The sequence below is a fragment of the Marmota monax genome, unplaced genomic scaffold (genome assembly GCF_021218885.2).
Source record: "Marmota monax isolate L192 unplaced genomic scaffold, Marmota_monax_Labrador192_F-V1.1 WCK01_AAM20220418_F8-fsc00061, whole genome shotgun sequence".
NCBI lineage: Eukaryota > Metazoa > Chordata > Mammalia > Rodentia > Sciuridae > Marmota > Marmota monax.
Window position 1 is genome coordinate 19,727,690 of NW_026695230.1, and position 14,789 is coordinate 19,742,478.

The 14,789-nt window shown below is 38.1% G+C and overlaps 1 protein-coding gene across 1 annotated transcript in view; it reads right to left on the minus strand.

Moving 5' to 3' along the window:
- The window catches only part of Dnhd1 (dynein heavy chain domain 1), a 106,845-nt gene that overhangs the window by 67,234 nt on the left and 24,822 nt on the right, over positions 1-14,789 (minus strand). The window contains exons 7-11 of the mRNA XM_046437957.2: positions 12,161-12,409; positions 11,919-12,059; positions 11,737-11,788; positions 7,765-8,033; positions 7,435-7,678 (exon numbers count right to left, since the gene is read on the minus strand). Coding sequence (XP_046293913.1) covers positions 7,435-7,678; positions 7,765-8,033; positions 11,737-11,788; positions 11,919-12,059; positions 12,161-12,409 — 955 coding nt within the window. The remainder of the gene's footprint in view (positions 1-7,434; positions 7,679-7,764; positions 8,034-11,736; positions 11,789-11,918; positions 12,060-12,160; positions 12,410-14,789) is intronic.

The window sequence follows — 14,789 nt, forward strand, 5'->3', positions numbered from 1 at the left end:
TAATAGGTTATCAAAACATAACATCAATAAAGATATCTCCAACCTAAATAATACCATAAAGCAAATGAACCTAACAGACATCTACAGAATATCTCACTTTTACCATCTTCTCGGCAGCTCATGGAACTTTCTCCAAAATGGACCATTTCTGGGCCATAAAAAAAAATCTTAGCAAAAAAAAAATTAATATAATCCCATGCATCCTATCAGATCATAATGGTATGAAGCTAGAAATCATCAGGAATAAAGATAATAGAAACAACATAAACACATGGATACCAAAAAATAATTAAAGAATAATGATCAAAAAAGAAATGAATAGAAATCAAGAAATTCTTAGAAATGAAAGTGAACAGAGATAACAACATATAAAAAAATCTCTAGGACAATATGAAAGCAGTTCTAAGAGGAAAATTTATACAACCAAGAGCCTACATTAAAAAAAAATAGAGAGATCCCAAATACATAAGCTTATGCTTCACCTCTAGGCCTTAGAAAAAGAACAAACTGTTTACAAAACCAGTAAAATAAGAAAATAATTATGATCAGAGCAGAAATTAACAAAATTGAGAATAAAAAAAAAACAATGCATCAGATCAATGCAGTGAAGAGTTGTTGCTCCAAAAAAGATAAATTAAATTATTAAACCATTAGCCAGACTAACCCAAAAGAGGGCAAAAGAAGACCCAAATCAATAAAATTAAACAAAGGAGATATTACCATAGACTCTACTGAAATTCCAAGGGTAATTAGAACCTATTTGAAAATTTATACTCCAGTGAACTGGAAAATCTAGACAACATTGACAAATTTATAGACACATATGACCTGCCTAAATGGAACCAGGAAAATAAAACCTAAACAGACCACTATCAAGTAATGAAATTGAAACAGAAATTTAAAACATTCCGAAAAAGAAAAGCCCAGGACCAGATGGATTCTCAACTGAGTTCTACCAGACCTTTACAGAAGAACTAACACCAGTCTTTCTCAAATTATTGCATGAAATTGAAAGGGAACGGCCAAATACATTGTATGAAACCAGTATAACCCTGATACCAAAACCACACAAAAGTGCATCAAGGAAAGAAAACTACAGACCAGTATTCCTGATGAACATAGATACAAATATCTTTAATAAGATATTAGCAAACTGATTAAAAAACACATACAGAAGACAACACATCATAATCAAATAGGTTTAATTCTAGAGATGTAAGTTTGGTTCAACATATGTAAATCAATAAATGTAATTCATCACTTAAACAGAATTAGGACAAGAATCACATGAGCATCTCAATAGATGGGGGAAAGGCCTTTGATTAAATCCAGTACCCACTCATATTAAAAAGTACACATTCATATGCTGGAGAAGGAACCTTCCTCAACATTGTACAGGCCATTTATGAAAAACCCAAAGCTATTATCATACTGAATAGAAAAACACTAAAAACCTTTTCTTTTAAATGAGGACCAAGACAAGGATGTCCACTCTCACCACTTATATTCAATGTAGTCCTCAAAACATAAGACAAAACCAGGAGGCAAGAAAAGAAAATCAAAGGGATACAAATAGGAAAAGAAGTCCAACTATCTTTCTTTGCCAATGACATGATCCTGTATCTAGAAGATCCAAAAAAAACTCCAACAGTAGACTTCCAGAGATTAGAAGTTCAGCAAAATACAAGCAAAATACAAGATCAACACCCATAAAAATCAATAGCTTTCCTACATTCCAATATTGATTCAGCTGAGGAAGAACTCAGGAAAACCACCCTATTCACAGTAACCTAAAAAACATAATAATGAAATAGTTGGGAATTAATCTAACTAAGGAGGTAAAAAAAACTCTACAGTGATAATTGTAGTACGTTGAAGGAAGAAATTGAAGAAGACTGTACAAGAGGGAAAGATCTTCCACATTCTTGGATAGACAGAATTAATATTGTCAAAATGGCCATAGTATCCAAAGAAATATATAGATTCAGTGCAATCCCCATGAAAATACCAATGAATTCTTCACAGAATGAGAAAAAACAATTCTTACATTCATTTGGAAGAATAAGAGACCCAGAATAACCAAAGCAATACTGAGAAAGAATAGCAAAGCAGGAGGCATCATCACATTACCTGATCTGAAATCATACTACAGAGCTATAGCAACGAAACCAGCATAATATTGGCATCAAAATAGACGTGAAGACCAATGGAACAGAATAGAAGACACACAGACAAATCCACATACCTACAGCCATCTGATACTTGACAAAGGTTCCAAAAATGTTTTTGGAGAACAGACAATCTCTTAAACAAAAGATGTGGGAATACTGGATAGCTATTAGTAGAAAAATGAAAGTAGACCCCTATCTCTCACCCTGCAGAAAATCCAAATAGATATTGATAAAAGACTTAGGAATTAGACCAGAAACCTTGCAACTGCTAGAAGAAAACATAGTGTCAACCACTCCATCATATAAGTGCTGGCACCAACTTTCTTAACAAGACCCCCAAGTGCAAGAAATAAAACCAAGAATCAATAAGTTGGATACCATCAAACTGAAAAGCTTCTGCACAGCAACAGAATGATTAAGAGCATGAGGATAGAGACTACAGACTGGGAGAAAATATTAGCTACCTACTCCTTCAATAAGGGATTAATATCCATAATATATAAAGAACTTTAAAAACTGAATACCAAAAGCAAAGAATGCCATCAATAAATGGGCTAAGGAACTAAACAGACACTTCTCAGAAGAAGAAATACAATCAATCAGCAAACATGAAAACATGTTCATCATCTCTAGCAATTAGAGAAATGCAAATCAAAACTACTCTAAGATTTCCTCTCACTCTAGTCAGAATGGCAGTTATCAAGAATACAAGCAATAATGAATGTTGGCAAGGATGTGTGGGAAAAGGTACACTCATACATTGATTGCTGGTGGGACTAAAATTTGGTGAAACCACTCTGGAAAATAGTATGGGAGATTCCTCAGAAAACTTGGAATGGTACCGCCATTTGATCCAGTTATCCTACTCCTTTGTTTATATACAAAGTACTTAAAATCAGCATACTACAGTGATGTAGCCACATCAATGTTGATAGGAGTTCAACTCACAATAGCTAAACTATGGATGCCCTTCAAGATATGAATGGATAAAAAATGTAGTATATATGAAATGGAATATTACTCAGCCTTAAAGAAGAATGAAATTCTGTCATTTGCTGGTAAATGGATGGACCTAGAGAATATTATGCTAAGTGAAATAAGCCAATCTTCCCAAAATCAAAGGCCAAATGTTTTCTCTGATAAGCAGATACTGATCCAGTTTTGGAGGTGAGTAGCGATGAATGAAGGAATTTTGGATTGTGCAGAGGGGAGCGAGGGGAGGGGAGGGGTTGTGGGGATGGGAAGGATGGGAGAATGAGACAGATATTATTACCCCATATACATGTATGATTACACTACTGGAGTGACTCTGAACAGCCAGAGGAATGAGAAGTTGTGCTCCATTTGTGTACAAATGCCAAAATGCATTCTATTGTCATGTATAACTAATTAGAACAGATTTTTAAAAACTGTTTTTAAATTAAAATATAAAAATAAAAATTTAAACAACAAAAGAATACAAATAACAATAATGCTGGTGAGGATGTACAGGAAAAGGTGCATCAGTACTTTGTTGGTGGGCCTACAGTTTGGTACAGGAGGGAAGGATAGGTATCATGAAGATATAGGGATGATTAGTAGTGTAGAAAAAGAAGATTGAGAGGCAGAGTGGAGGGATGGGAAGGGGAGGCAATACTTCTTTAAAAAATAATGTCGTGTGCATATATAAATATACCACAGGGAATTTCACCTTTATGTATAAATAAAAAGAACCAATTTAATATAAATAAATAGATGAGCAAAAGGGAAATCTGTAGAGTAGAAGAAGGAGAACAGGGGAGGGAAAAGGGGGGATTATGAACTGAAATTGTATTCTATGCATGGGTGAGTTTGTCAGAATGAACACAACTAATATTATAACTATAAAGCTCTAATTAAAAAAATAAAGCTGGGTGTGGTGGTGCACGCCTGTAATCCCAGTTGCTTGGGAGGCCGAGGCAGGAGGATCATGAGTTCAAAGTTAGCCTCAGCAATGGTGAGGCACTAAGCAACTCAGTGAGACCCTGTCTCTAAATAAAATACAAAATAGGGCTGGGGACGTGGCTCAGTTGGTCCAGTGTCCCCGAGTTCAATCCCCAATACCTCCCAAAATAAATTAATTGATTAATTAAATTTTAAAAATAAAAACATACAGTTTTAAAGCAAGAATTCAAACTCAGGCATCCTGGCTTTACTCTATTATTGCTCAAATTATAAACATATATTAAATAGTTAAATATAATGTACATATACATTATATATGTGTGTACATATATAATACACACACATAAACATTTAAAACATTTTATGTAAAGTAAATTCTATCTCCTAGTAGCATCTCTGCAACCAGAAAGTGTAAAAGTGAATATAGAAAGCAGATAATTGAGACATTATGGGTACGGCACTTTCAGAGCCTTGGAGAAAGTAGTAGTTAAGAGGACAGATAATCAATAGCTGAGACTGACAAAACCTATCAAGAGGGAACTTATTGAAGGACACTCTATATTTAACAGAACACAGGATTTAAACTCATTCATGCTTTTTCAAAGTATCCCCCTCGTGCGTGACAGCCGGGCCATGACAATGGTTCTAATTTTGGACCAATAGTATCAGGCAGGTAAAGGCAAATAGGAGTGCAACCCAAATAGGGAGTACAACAGTGACACCTTATGGGATAAAAGAGCAATGGTTTGATAAAATAGGTTTTCTTGGCATTGGGAGCTAGAGATGGACAGGAAAACAGATTTGAGAATATTTGGGAGGCAGAAGAATGGAAAGGATTTTGTGAGGCCTTGGATGTAGTAGATTTAAGGAGGGGGAGTAATAAAGGATCACCCTAAGTTTCCTGCAAGACCAATTCACTGGAGTGTAAGTATGTTCTTCACTGTGCAAGGAGGTCCAAGAAGAAGAATAGAGTTAGAGGGTAAGAAGATAAAATATGATCAGCAAGAAGGATGAAAGTAGACAGAAAAGAAGAAGATGAATTTTAAGATGCACTAAATTCCTACTGCATGCCATATTGAATGCCAGAAGCACTACAAATAAATCTCCTTCCTGTAACCTTGAATGCATGCCCAGGTTACAAACAAAGAAACAGGAGCTCATAGATCTTAAGTCACAAAGCAAGTGAAAAACTGAGCCAGGATTCTAAATTCAGTGCTTGTCTCTCCCACCTACTCCTTTCAAAGGGCCAGTTGATTCTGAACTAAGGATAAAGAAACTAACAAACTAGAAAGAAAGCATAGACTTCTGTATCAAGGTGAAGCAAATCCCGCCTAAAATAGGGCCAGAAAGAAAGCAGACCAATTACAGGCCCTCCCTTTTCCTGCCTTGCCAACTTGAACCCCCTGCACAAGAGCAACAAGTTTTAGTGGCCCATAAGATACCTAATGAGGCCTGTGCATCAATTTGCCAAGGAGCACAGGCACAGAGGGCTAGGCAGGCACACTCTTTCCCAGCCCTAATTCCAAGGCCTCTTCACCTTCATAAAAAAGCAGATTTGGGGGATCATGGGTCCAGTAGTACTAGTCTCTGTAGGAAGTAGATACTATTGATTACTCACTATCCTTGGAGGGTAAGTGAGGGAACAGAACATCCTCCCTATTTCCTAGGGAAAAAAAATAGCTGGCTTACATCATGAGCCTCTCCAAGACCATCTCCTAGCTGAGGTACTTATCTAGTACACAATAGCATAAGACATCCTTCCCCTGGGAGAAAAGAAAAAACAGGGGGAAATATCAGGTGGAAAACCAAATTTCTCAGAGACTGAGGGATATCAACAAGTGGGCTTTGACCTAATAGGGATAGAGGCAGCAAGAGGAGGGAAACCGAGACAAGCTGAGGAGGAAACAGAGAGCAGAGTAGTGTTGAGTCCCACTTTCTATATAGAAGTTTGGGATGAGACCACCACCTTTTGGGTTGCCCTCGTGCTAACATGAAATAGCCATCACAGAGTAGAAACCATGATGTGATATGTTGTGGCAGAAGAAGCCACCTCTAAAGCTTATAAGTCTCCGATAGTCTTAAATGGCAGGAGATTCAGAAAGTAGCAGAGAAGTGACAGCCAGTGACCTGGACGAGGTTTCTGCATGGAGAGTTGAGAGGCCCTGAAGTAAATACTATGGGGGTGGCTAGCTCAAGACAGAGACTGGATGAAGGATTTACTAAAACCCCAAAGATCTGTCATTCCAGAAGGAGCCAAGGAGGGGCCAACATAGGAAGGGTAATCACTATGTGACCCCATTAGGCCAAGAAGACACATCTCAGCTACATCAACCAGGACACAGCATCACTAGAAACATCAATGTCAGGACCAGGCAAGGATGTAGCAGGTTTGGGGGATCATTCCAGCTTCCAAGGACCCCAGGATTTACAAAGTTCTGTACAAAGAAAAGCATGCAGCCCAGCAGCCCTCCTCAGTGCCAGATGGCATCTGGGGAAGGAAAATTGAACAGAGGACACTTAAGAACAACATCAACAACAACAAAGAAACCCCAAACCCAGAACTGTGGTATGAATTTTGAATTCGCCGAATACCCAAAACAGACTGAATTAGATCAGTGGCTGCTTTAAATGAAAAAAACTTTCTTTAATTGGGAAGGTAATGATCTTCTATCACTACCCACAGAAGTTAGGACTGAAGAGTGAGATAAGATCAGTTAAAGAAAGTAAGTGTTTACACATACAAAATTTTTTGGTACCAGGGATAGAATGCAGAGGTGCTAACTGAGTCACATCCCCAGCCATTTTTTTTTTTAATTTTGAGACAGGGTCTCACTATTTTGCATAGAGCCTCACTAAATTGCTGAGGCTGGCCTTAAACTTGTCATCCTTTTGCCTCAGCCTCCCGGGCCACTAGATTACAGATATGCACCACTGCTCCCAGCTTACACATATATATTGTGGCATAAATTCCCACTCTGTTACATGCAGAGAAGGGGTACCCTAAATTCCTGAGTACCTCTGTGAAGAAACTGAACTCAGTAGCCCAAAGAGCAGTTAAACTTTCTATTAAGTCACATTTAGGTTAAATTACTTATATGTCATAATAATAAAAAATGTGGGGCAACAGCAATGTGATTCCTAGAGAGCATAGGGAATGAGCTGAGCCACTAGTGATCATAAATTTGATGCCAAAGGAAACCGGCTAAGTCCTGGAGCTCTGGGAGGCTTCAAAAGTCCAATTAGGGCCCTGTGCCAAAGGTCCCTGGAGAACATTCTAAGGACAAAGCAAGCTATGTGGACAGACATAAGGAGGAAAGGAGGGAAAATAAGCAGTACTCACCCAGCTCTGCCTTCATATTGTGGCAGCTAAGCAGCAGCAACTTTCCTCTTGTCAGCAACTCAATAGGCATATTGGAGACACGGGTCTGCCAATCATTCAGGGAGCTCACCAGCTGTATGTAGTTCTTGATGGGACAGCCTCTCATGTCTTCCAGCTTCTGGGGCCCCCAGGATTTCAGGAATTTATAAATATCTGTTATCCAGTGATGTTCCCTGCAGAAATCTTGCACCTCCCACTGCATGTCCTAAGTGTAGACAAGGTGATTAGGGCAGAAGGGGTGGCTATGAGGAAACTGGTGGGCAGTATTCCATTCCTTAAACCTGTTCTCACCTCCATCAGTGCATGTTGTATATTTAATGCCTGGTGGATTCGAAGGTTGTTGTCTAAGTCTTCCTGTAGCTGATTATAATTGGGGGGCAAGTACTGGCCCCGTAGCCTGTGCCCATGGACCTCCAGGAGATCCGCAATTGGCTGAGACTTCCAAGGTTTTACCAATCCTATTCTAGGGCCACAGAATATACGAACAGCATTGCTGGGTTGACCCAGGAACTTGGGCTTCAGGAATTCTATGTTTGAGTCTTCCTCTTCGACTTCATCATCTTCTAGTAAAGCACATGCATATCTAGTGGAGTACATCTGGAGTGCCTTCCAGAGCCCCTACACATATCTTCCCACCCTGAGTATGTGCACTTATATCACACCACATTCCCCATCCCCTGCCCATGAGTTTATAAATACATACACATCACAAACACAGTAAATCAGACCCCAGGAAGGAATTTGTTAGAATTCAGGTGCAGAGAGTAGAATTTACTCTAACTAGTGTCACAGGAAGGGAATTATTCCAACAAGTTATATGGGTTGCTAAGCATTCAGTGCTATGTGCAAATTGGGATGTTGATGCCACACCAACCAGCTATAAAACACTGTATCTGCTATGTACAATCTGCAGAATGGATGGCATATATGCCTTTCTCCCCAACTTAATTCCTGGTTGAAGTCTCATGTAGACCTAATTAATGTATTCAAAATCACATATGACACCTAGGTGCAAGGGGGTCTGGGAAGTGTAGTTTATAGCATTCCAGCTTCCACAGAAAGAGTGGGGAGTGGGAAAGAATATTGAGCATGCCAGTCCTCAAGTGTCTGTCCTAACAAATATCCTTGACCCTAGCCTCCCCCTTAACACTTTAGGAACTGGTTAATTGCCAAGATCAGGATTCCTGTAAAAACTTTTTTTTTTCAAAACAAAAAAAAAGGCAAAAAAGCATCAAAATGTTCAGAAATTAGATCTGTTGCACCCATATCTAAACTACATAGTGCTTCTGAGGCTCAGACCTCAGATCTCTTCTCCATCTTACACACTCCCTAGGTCTCACCCAGCCTCATAGCTTTTAAGTACCATCTAGTTGTATCCAGATTTATCCCTAGTCCAGGTCTCTCCCTGAATTCTAATCCCACTTAAATGACTGCCTACTCCACATCTCTATAGATAATCTAACATACATTCAAACTTAACAGGGACAAAAATGAGCTCTGATTTCTTTTCCCCACTTCATTGAAAATTCTTTCTTCAATAGTCTTCTAAATTCAGTAAAGAGAACTCCATTCTTCTACATTCTCTAGTCAAAATCTTTAGTCATCTTTCACTCTTCTACCCAAAGCTAACTAATTCTCACCATATCTACCATCACCTGCCCTATCAGGGAAGTCCCAATCACCACTTCTCTCACTGCATTATTGCAATACCCTTCTAACTTTTCTCCCTGGTTTGGCCATTGTCTCTAACACCTTACAGTTTATATTCCACATAAAAACAAGAATAATAACACCAGAAGGGATTCTGAGATGATAACAGTAACAATATAGTTTCAAAATCCCCACATTAATATAATAGAGCAATTAAATAGCAAAAAAAAAAAAGTGGTTAACATTTTTAACAAATGGGGACAAGGGATCCTTACAAATTCCAAAACGTAAGTGAGTAGGGACAGACCACTCACAGCCTCAAGACCCACATGTATCAGGATTTGTGAGTAAGGAGATAGAGGGGAATAACAAGACAACAGACAAAACAGGAAAAACCCCAAAATATTTTGCAGTACTGGGGATAGAACCCACGGGTGCTTTACCCCTGAGCTACATCCCCAGTCCTTTTTGGGGGACATAGTCTCACTAAATTGCCCAGGCTGACCGCCAATTTATAATCCTCCTGCTTCAGCCTTTCTATTCATTGGGATTACAGGTATGTGCCACCACACCAGGCTTTTTATTTGTGGTGGTGTCTTTGTTTTGGTACTGGGCTTGGAACTTAGGGGCACTTTACCACTGAGTTACATTTTCAGTTCTTTTTATTTTTAATTTTGGAAGACAGGGTCTCACTAAATTGCTGAGGCTGGCCTCTAACTTTCAGTCCTCCTCCTTCAGCCTTCCAAGTCATTGGGATCATAGGCATATGTCACCACAAGTGCTCATTTTAGCCCTTTTTAATTTATTTTGAGACATGGCCTTGCTAGGTTGTAGAAGCTGTCCTCATACTTGTGATTCACCTGTCTCGGCCTCCTAAGTAACAGAGAACATGCCTGGGATTACATTTCATATTTTCATAAGTAGGAATTTTGGAGTATTTTGTAATTTGGTTGCTGAGCTATATAAATCTTGTCTTATTTAAGTATAGATTTCTCAGTTGGAGGTATGTTTCTTAAAAACTATTAGTAAAGTTTTATCTGCTACATATTTATTTTATTGAAAATTGCTCCATTTTTCTTAAGAATCTAGAGACAATCTTAAATCAGAACTTTGGTTCTATTTCTCCATTATATTAATCTGATTTTGCAGATCTTTTTCCCCTGAAGTTTTTTAATATGTATATTTTTAATTGTAGATGGACACAATACTTTTTATTTATTTTATTTTTAAAGAATATTTTTTAGTTGTAGTTGGACACAATATCTTTATGTATGTATGTGGTGCTGAGGACTGAACCCAGGATTCACACGTGCTAGGCTCTACCACTGAGCCACAACCCCAGCCCTCCCCTAAAGTTTTATACAAAAGTTTCAAGAATGACACTATGAACTCTCTTATCCATCCACTTGGATTTAATAACATTTGTCACATTGTTCTGATTTTCCTTCTATGTTTTAGTCTCCCCTAAACTATTTGAAAGTAAAATACAAATATCATGACATTTTACTCCTAAATACATCAGTCTATGCTGCTCTTTAAAAAATGGAATGGATGACCTTAGGCATTGAAGGTGGTATTTGAAATTTCAGAATTTAGAATAAAAATTTAAGTTTTTAAAAACAATTCCAAGGAAGTTAAAGCAGCATATAATGAGAAAATACAGTGAAGAGTCTGATTTATTTAAGTCTTTAATACTAATAATAGTAGAAGATCTGTAGCATGAATTACTAAATACTCAGCACTATTCTAGACACATTACCTCTTCTAACCTTCAAAACCATCCTTTTTCTTAGGTAGTTTTGTTATTTCCACCATGCAGACCAGTAAATTAATGTGTTTCATTCCAAAGTCTTTCCCCTTTCCGATGCACTATGTAAAACAAATATCAATAGTCTCTATAAATTAACCTAAACTCATTTTTGGAAAAAGGGTTCCCCAAACACTGTGATTTGTAAAAAGAAAAAAAAGGCTCTTTTTATTGAACTTTTTTTCATTGTCATCTTTTCCTTAAATTAACTTCCTCTTTAAATCATTGTAATGAAGACATTATCAGTTAAATGGGAAAATTAAAAAGCATCTATATGTCAGATATGATTTTGAATACATTTCATGGTTTTATTTGTGACAGTATTAGTACTCTAAATAAAGGAAATGTAAAGATGTATTCCTTCCCTGAGGGTTAACAAATTTGAGAATATCTCAATAATACTAATGAATTATTCCATAGGAAATGAAAAGAACTGTATAAATTAAATATTGAATGAGTAGAACTCTTCAAACAAGTCCAAATTAACCTAGCAATCTAATTCAACAGGCTATAAAATATAACTATGATGTTAGAAAAAAAAACTTAAGAAGATGAACCAGGGGAAGGACAGTGTACTCACACTCTTTATATTCTCCCTCACTGCACATGAATTAGCAAGCAAGAACACCCCCCAACTCTCCCAACTCCCAACACACATGTGCAATTCCTAGGTTAGAGCTGGTCCATTCATACCCAAGGCCTGCCTCTATAGCTTGGGCCTCCTGATCATTTCCCATACCATTCATGCTCTTTATGTTCCCTTCCCCTCTTCCCAGCCTTCCTACTCCCTAAATCTCCTTGAATACCTTCAGAATACAGGAGATCCCTGGAGGTCTTCAGGTCTGCAGACTGCATTACCTTCATGTTAGGATATGGAGAAGAGGAAGAAATCGGGGGAAAGAACGGATTCAAACCAGTCTGAGAGCTTCTAATAACAGACGTAGGAATCAGGGATTTTTATAGCCATTCCCCTGCCCAATTCAGATACCTGCAGAGCAGAGTTCTTGATAGACTGTAGGCCGCCAGTTACAATCTGGATCATATTTTCAATACAGGGCACTTGTGATAGCTGGCCACAATCATCACTGAAGACCAACTGTGATACGAGAAAGGGTTTTTGCCTTGGAGCCTGTAAAAGAAGGGTCAAGAAAGATTGTGTTGCTATATGTCATTATATATCTCTCACCACCTGGCCCTTGAATGCCTTCCCATCTCCACCCACCACCTCACTTGTAGGATGTTGGCGACAAAAGAGGTTATTTCATCTTCTAAGATTGAAACAAGGCTCTGACAAATCATGTAGTTGATCAGGCGGGCCAACTTTCCTAGTTGCAGTAACCATGTCTCTGCTTGCTTCAGCTTCTGCTTTAGCTTCTGGCACTGTACCCTCTGAGTGCATATGGAGCCTTGACCTGTTTTGTTGCAGTTTTGCACATATTCCTGCAGCTTCTGTTGCATGTAGTATGTATCCTCATGAACCTGTCAGCATAAAGAGTGGAAACTAACTGGAGATAGAAGTATGGAGAGTAAATAGCCACCCACTGGTCTCTGCAAACAATCAGGTCTAGAACCCAGAACCTAGATATGCACACAGAGTGCTCCTTTTAAGTTGAGATTAGCCCCATAATTTGTTTTGACTTGTTTGCTGGTTTTGGCAGTACTGGGGACTAAATTTAAGGCCTTGAAAATCAAGACAAATGTACCACTGAGCTACATTTTGAGCCCCAGCCCCAGAATTATTATTATTTTTTTGTGGTGTTACGGATTAAATCCAGGGCCTTGTGCATGCAAGGGAAACACTCTGTCAACTGAGCTATATCCCCAGCCCTAGCCCAGAAATTTTTATGTGACCTGAGAAGACACAAAATGCAGGACATCTTTTAAGAGGAGGCCTAATGTGCTAATGCAATAGGCCAGCCCTATCACATATATTTTGAATATATTCAAAGCCCTCAGGATGGAACTTTAGAAAATTTGTGTCTATAGAACTTCACTAATCATCAAGAATGCAAGCACCAATAAATGTTGGTGAGGATGTGGGGGAAAAGGTATACTCATACATTGTTGGTGGGACTGCAAATTGGTGCAACCACTCTGCAAAGTAGTATGGAGATTCCTCAGAAAACTTGGAATGGAACCACCATTTGACCCAGTCATCCACTCCTAGGTTTATACTAAAGGACTTAAAATTAGCATACTACAGTGACATAGCCACATTAATATTTATTGCAGCTAAATTCACATTGCTAAATTATGGAACCAACCTAGGTGCCCTTCGACTGATGAATGGATAAAGAAACTGTGGTATATACACTTTAAAGAAGAATGAAATTATGGCATTTGCCAGTAAATGGATGGAACTGGAGAATATTATGCTAAGCAAATCAAGCCAATCCAAAAAAAATCAAAGGCTAAATGTTTTCTCCAATATGGGTATGATAATTCATAATAAGGGGAGCAGGTAGAATAGAGGTATGTTGGAATAGAGGAGAGTGAAGAGAGGGGAGGGGGCAAGGGAGTAGGAATGATAGTAGAATGAATCAGACATTATTACCCTATGTGCATATATGATTACATGGCCTGTGTAACTCTGCACCATGTACAACCAGATGAATGAGAAGTTATACTCCATTTATATATGATGTGTCAAAATGCATTCTACTGTTATGTATAACTAATTATATCAATTTTTTTTAAAAAAGAAGCAAACAAACAAAAAACACCAAGAACTTCACAATACATAGAACAGACAAAAAAAATAGGTGAGTAAAGCTCAGCAATAATTCCAGAACATGGACTTAACCATTAGGTCTGGGTAATGTGGCCTGCTAAGTAGCATAATATTATTTTATGTTCTAGTAAAAGCTATTTCTGGACACTAACAGACTTTCTATTGAAGGAGGGGAAATGTGGGACAAAGCTTGGGAGTCTCTTTGGAATTATTCACAGATCTAGGAGGGTTCTCAGCCTATGCAGAGAATTGATGATTGTCAAGTTCTATTGAGGAACATAAGGGAGAAATAATAAAGCTATACTGGTCCAGATAGACCCTTTGCCCTTGATGTTGTCCTGTTCCTTGCGATGCTGCACAGAGCTCATGATTAGAACTGATTGGTCCAATCTGTGGATTGTGTTTACACTATTCATGTGCTCAAGTCTCAGTCTTCAGAACTGTAGTTAAGTCCTAAGCAAGGCACATGATACACAAACATGTCCTCAGGCTTGGTAAAGTGTGCCCTTCCCACCACATAGCCCTTAGTCCAGAACACCATCGTTATCTAGAAACTTGTATGGCTCATCCACTACACTGTGAGCTCCTTAAGGAAGGACCCTCTATTAAGCCTCATTTCATTTTTTAATTGCTTAATATGGTGCCCAGTATCAAATAGGTCCACCGTAAATTTTTGTATAAAGAATATAACATCTCACATGGAAAGGGTCTACTGAGCATCAATTAGGATAAAATCACATAAACAACAACAATAATAATTATTACTATAACGGAACATAGTTGATAGACACCAGCACTAGGCATACTAACTTCTAAATTATGAGAAAAAAATTTTTAACCCTGAAATCCTATACCTTGCCATAGTATCATTGAAGTTGAAGAATGAATAAATACATACTTAGATATACAAAGACTCAGAAAATTTACCATCCAAAGATTCTTCCTGAAAAAAATGAGTAATAATTGGGCTGGGGTTGTGGCTCATTGGTAGAGCACTTGCCTAGCATGTGTGGGGTCCTGGGTTCAATCCTCAGCACCACATATAAATAAATAAGGTAAAGGTATTGTGTCCATCTACAACTAGGGAAAAAATTTCTTTGAAAAAAGGAATAAGATACTTCAGACAAA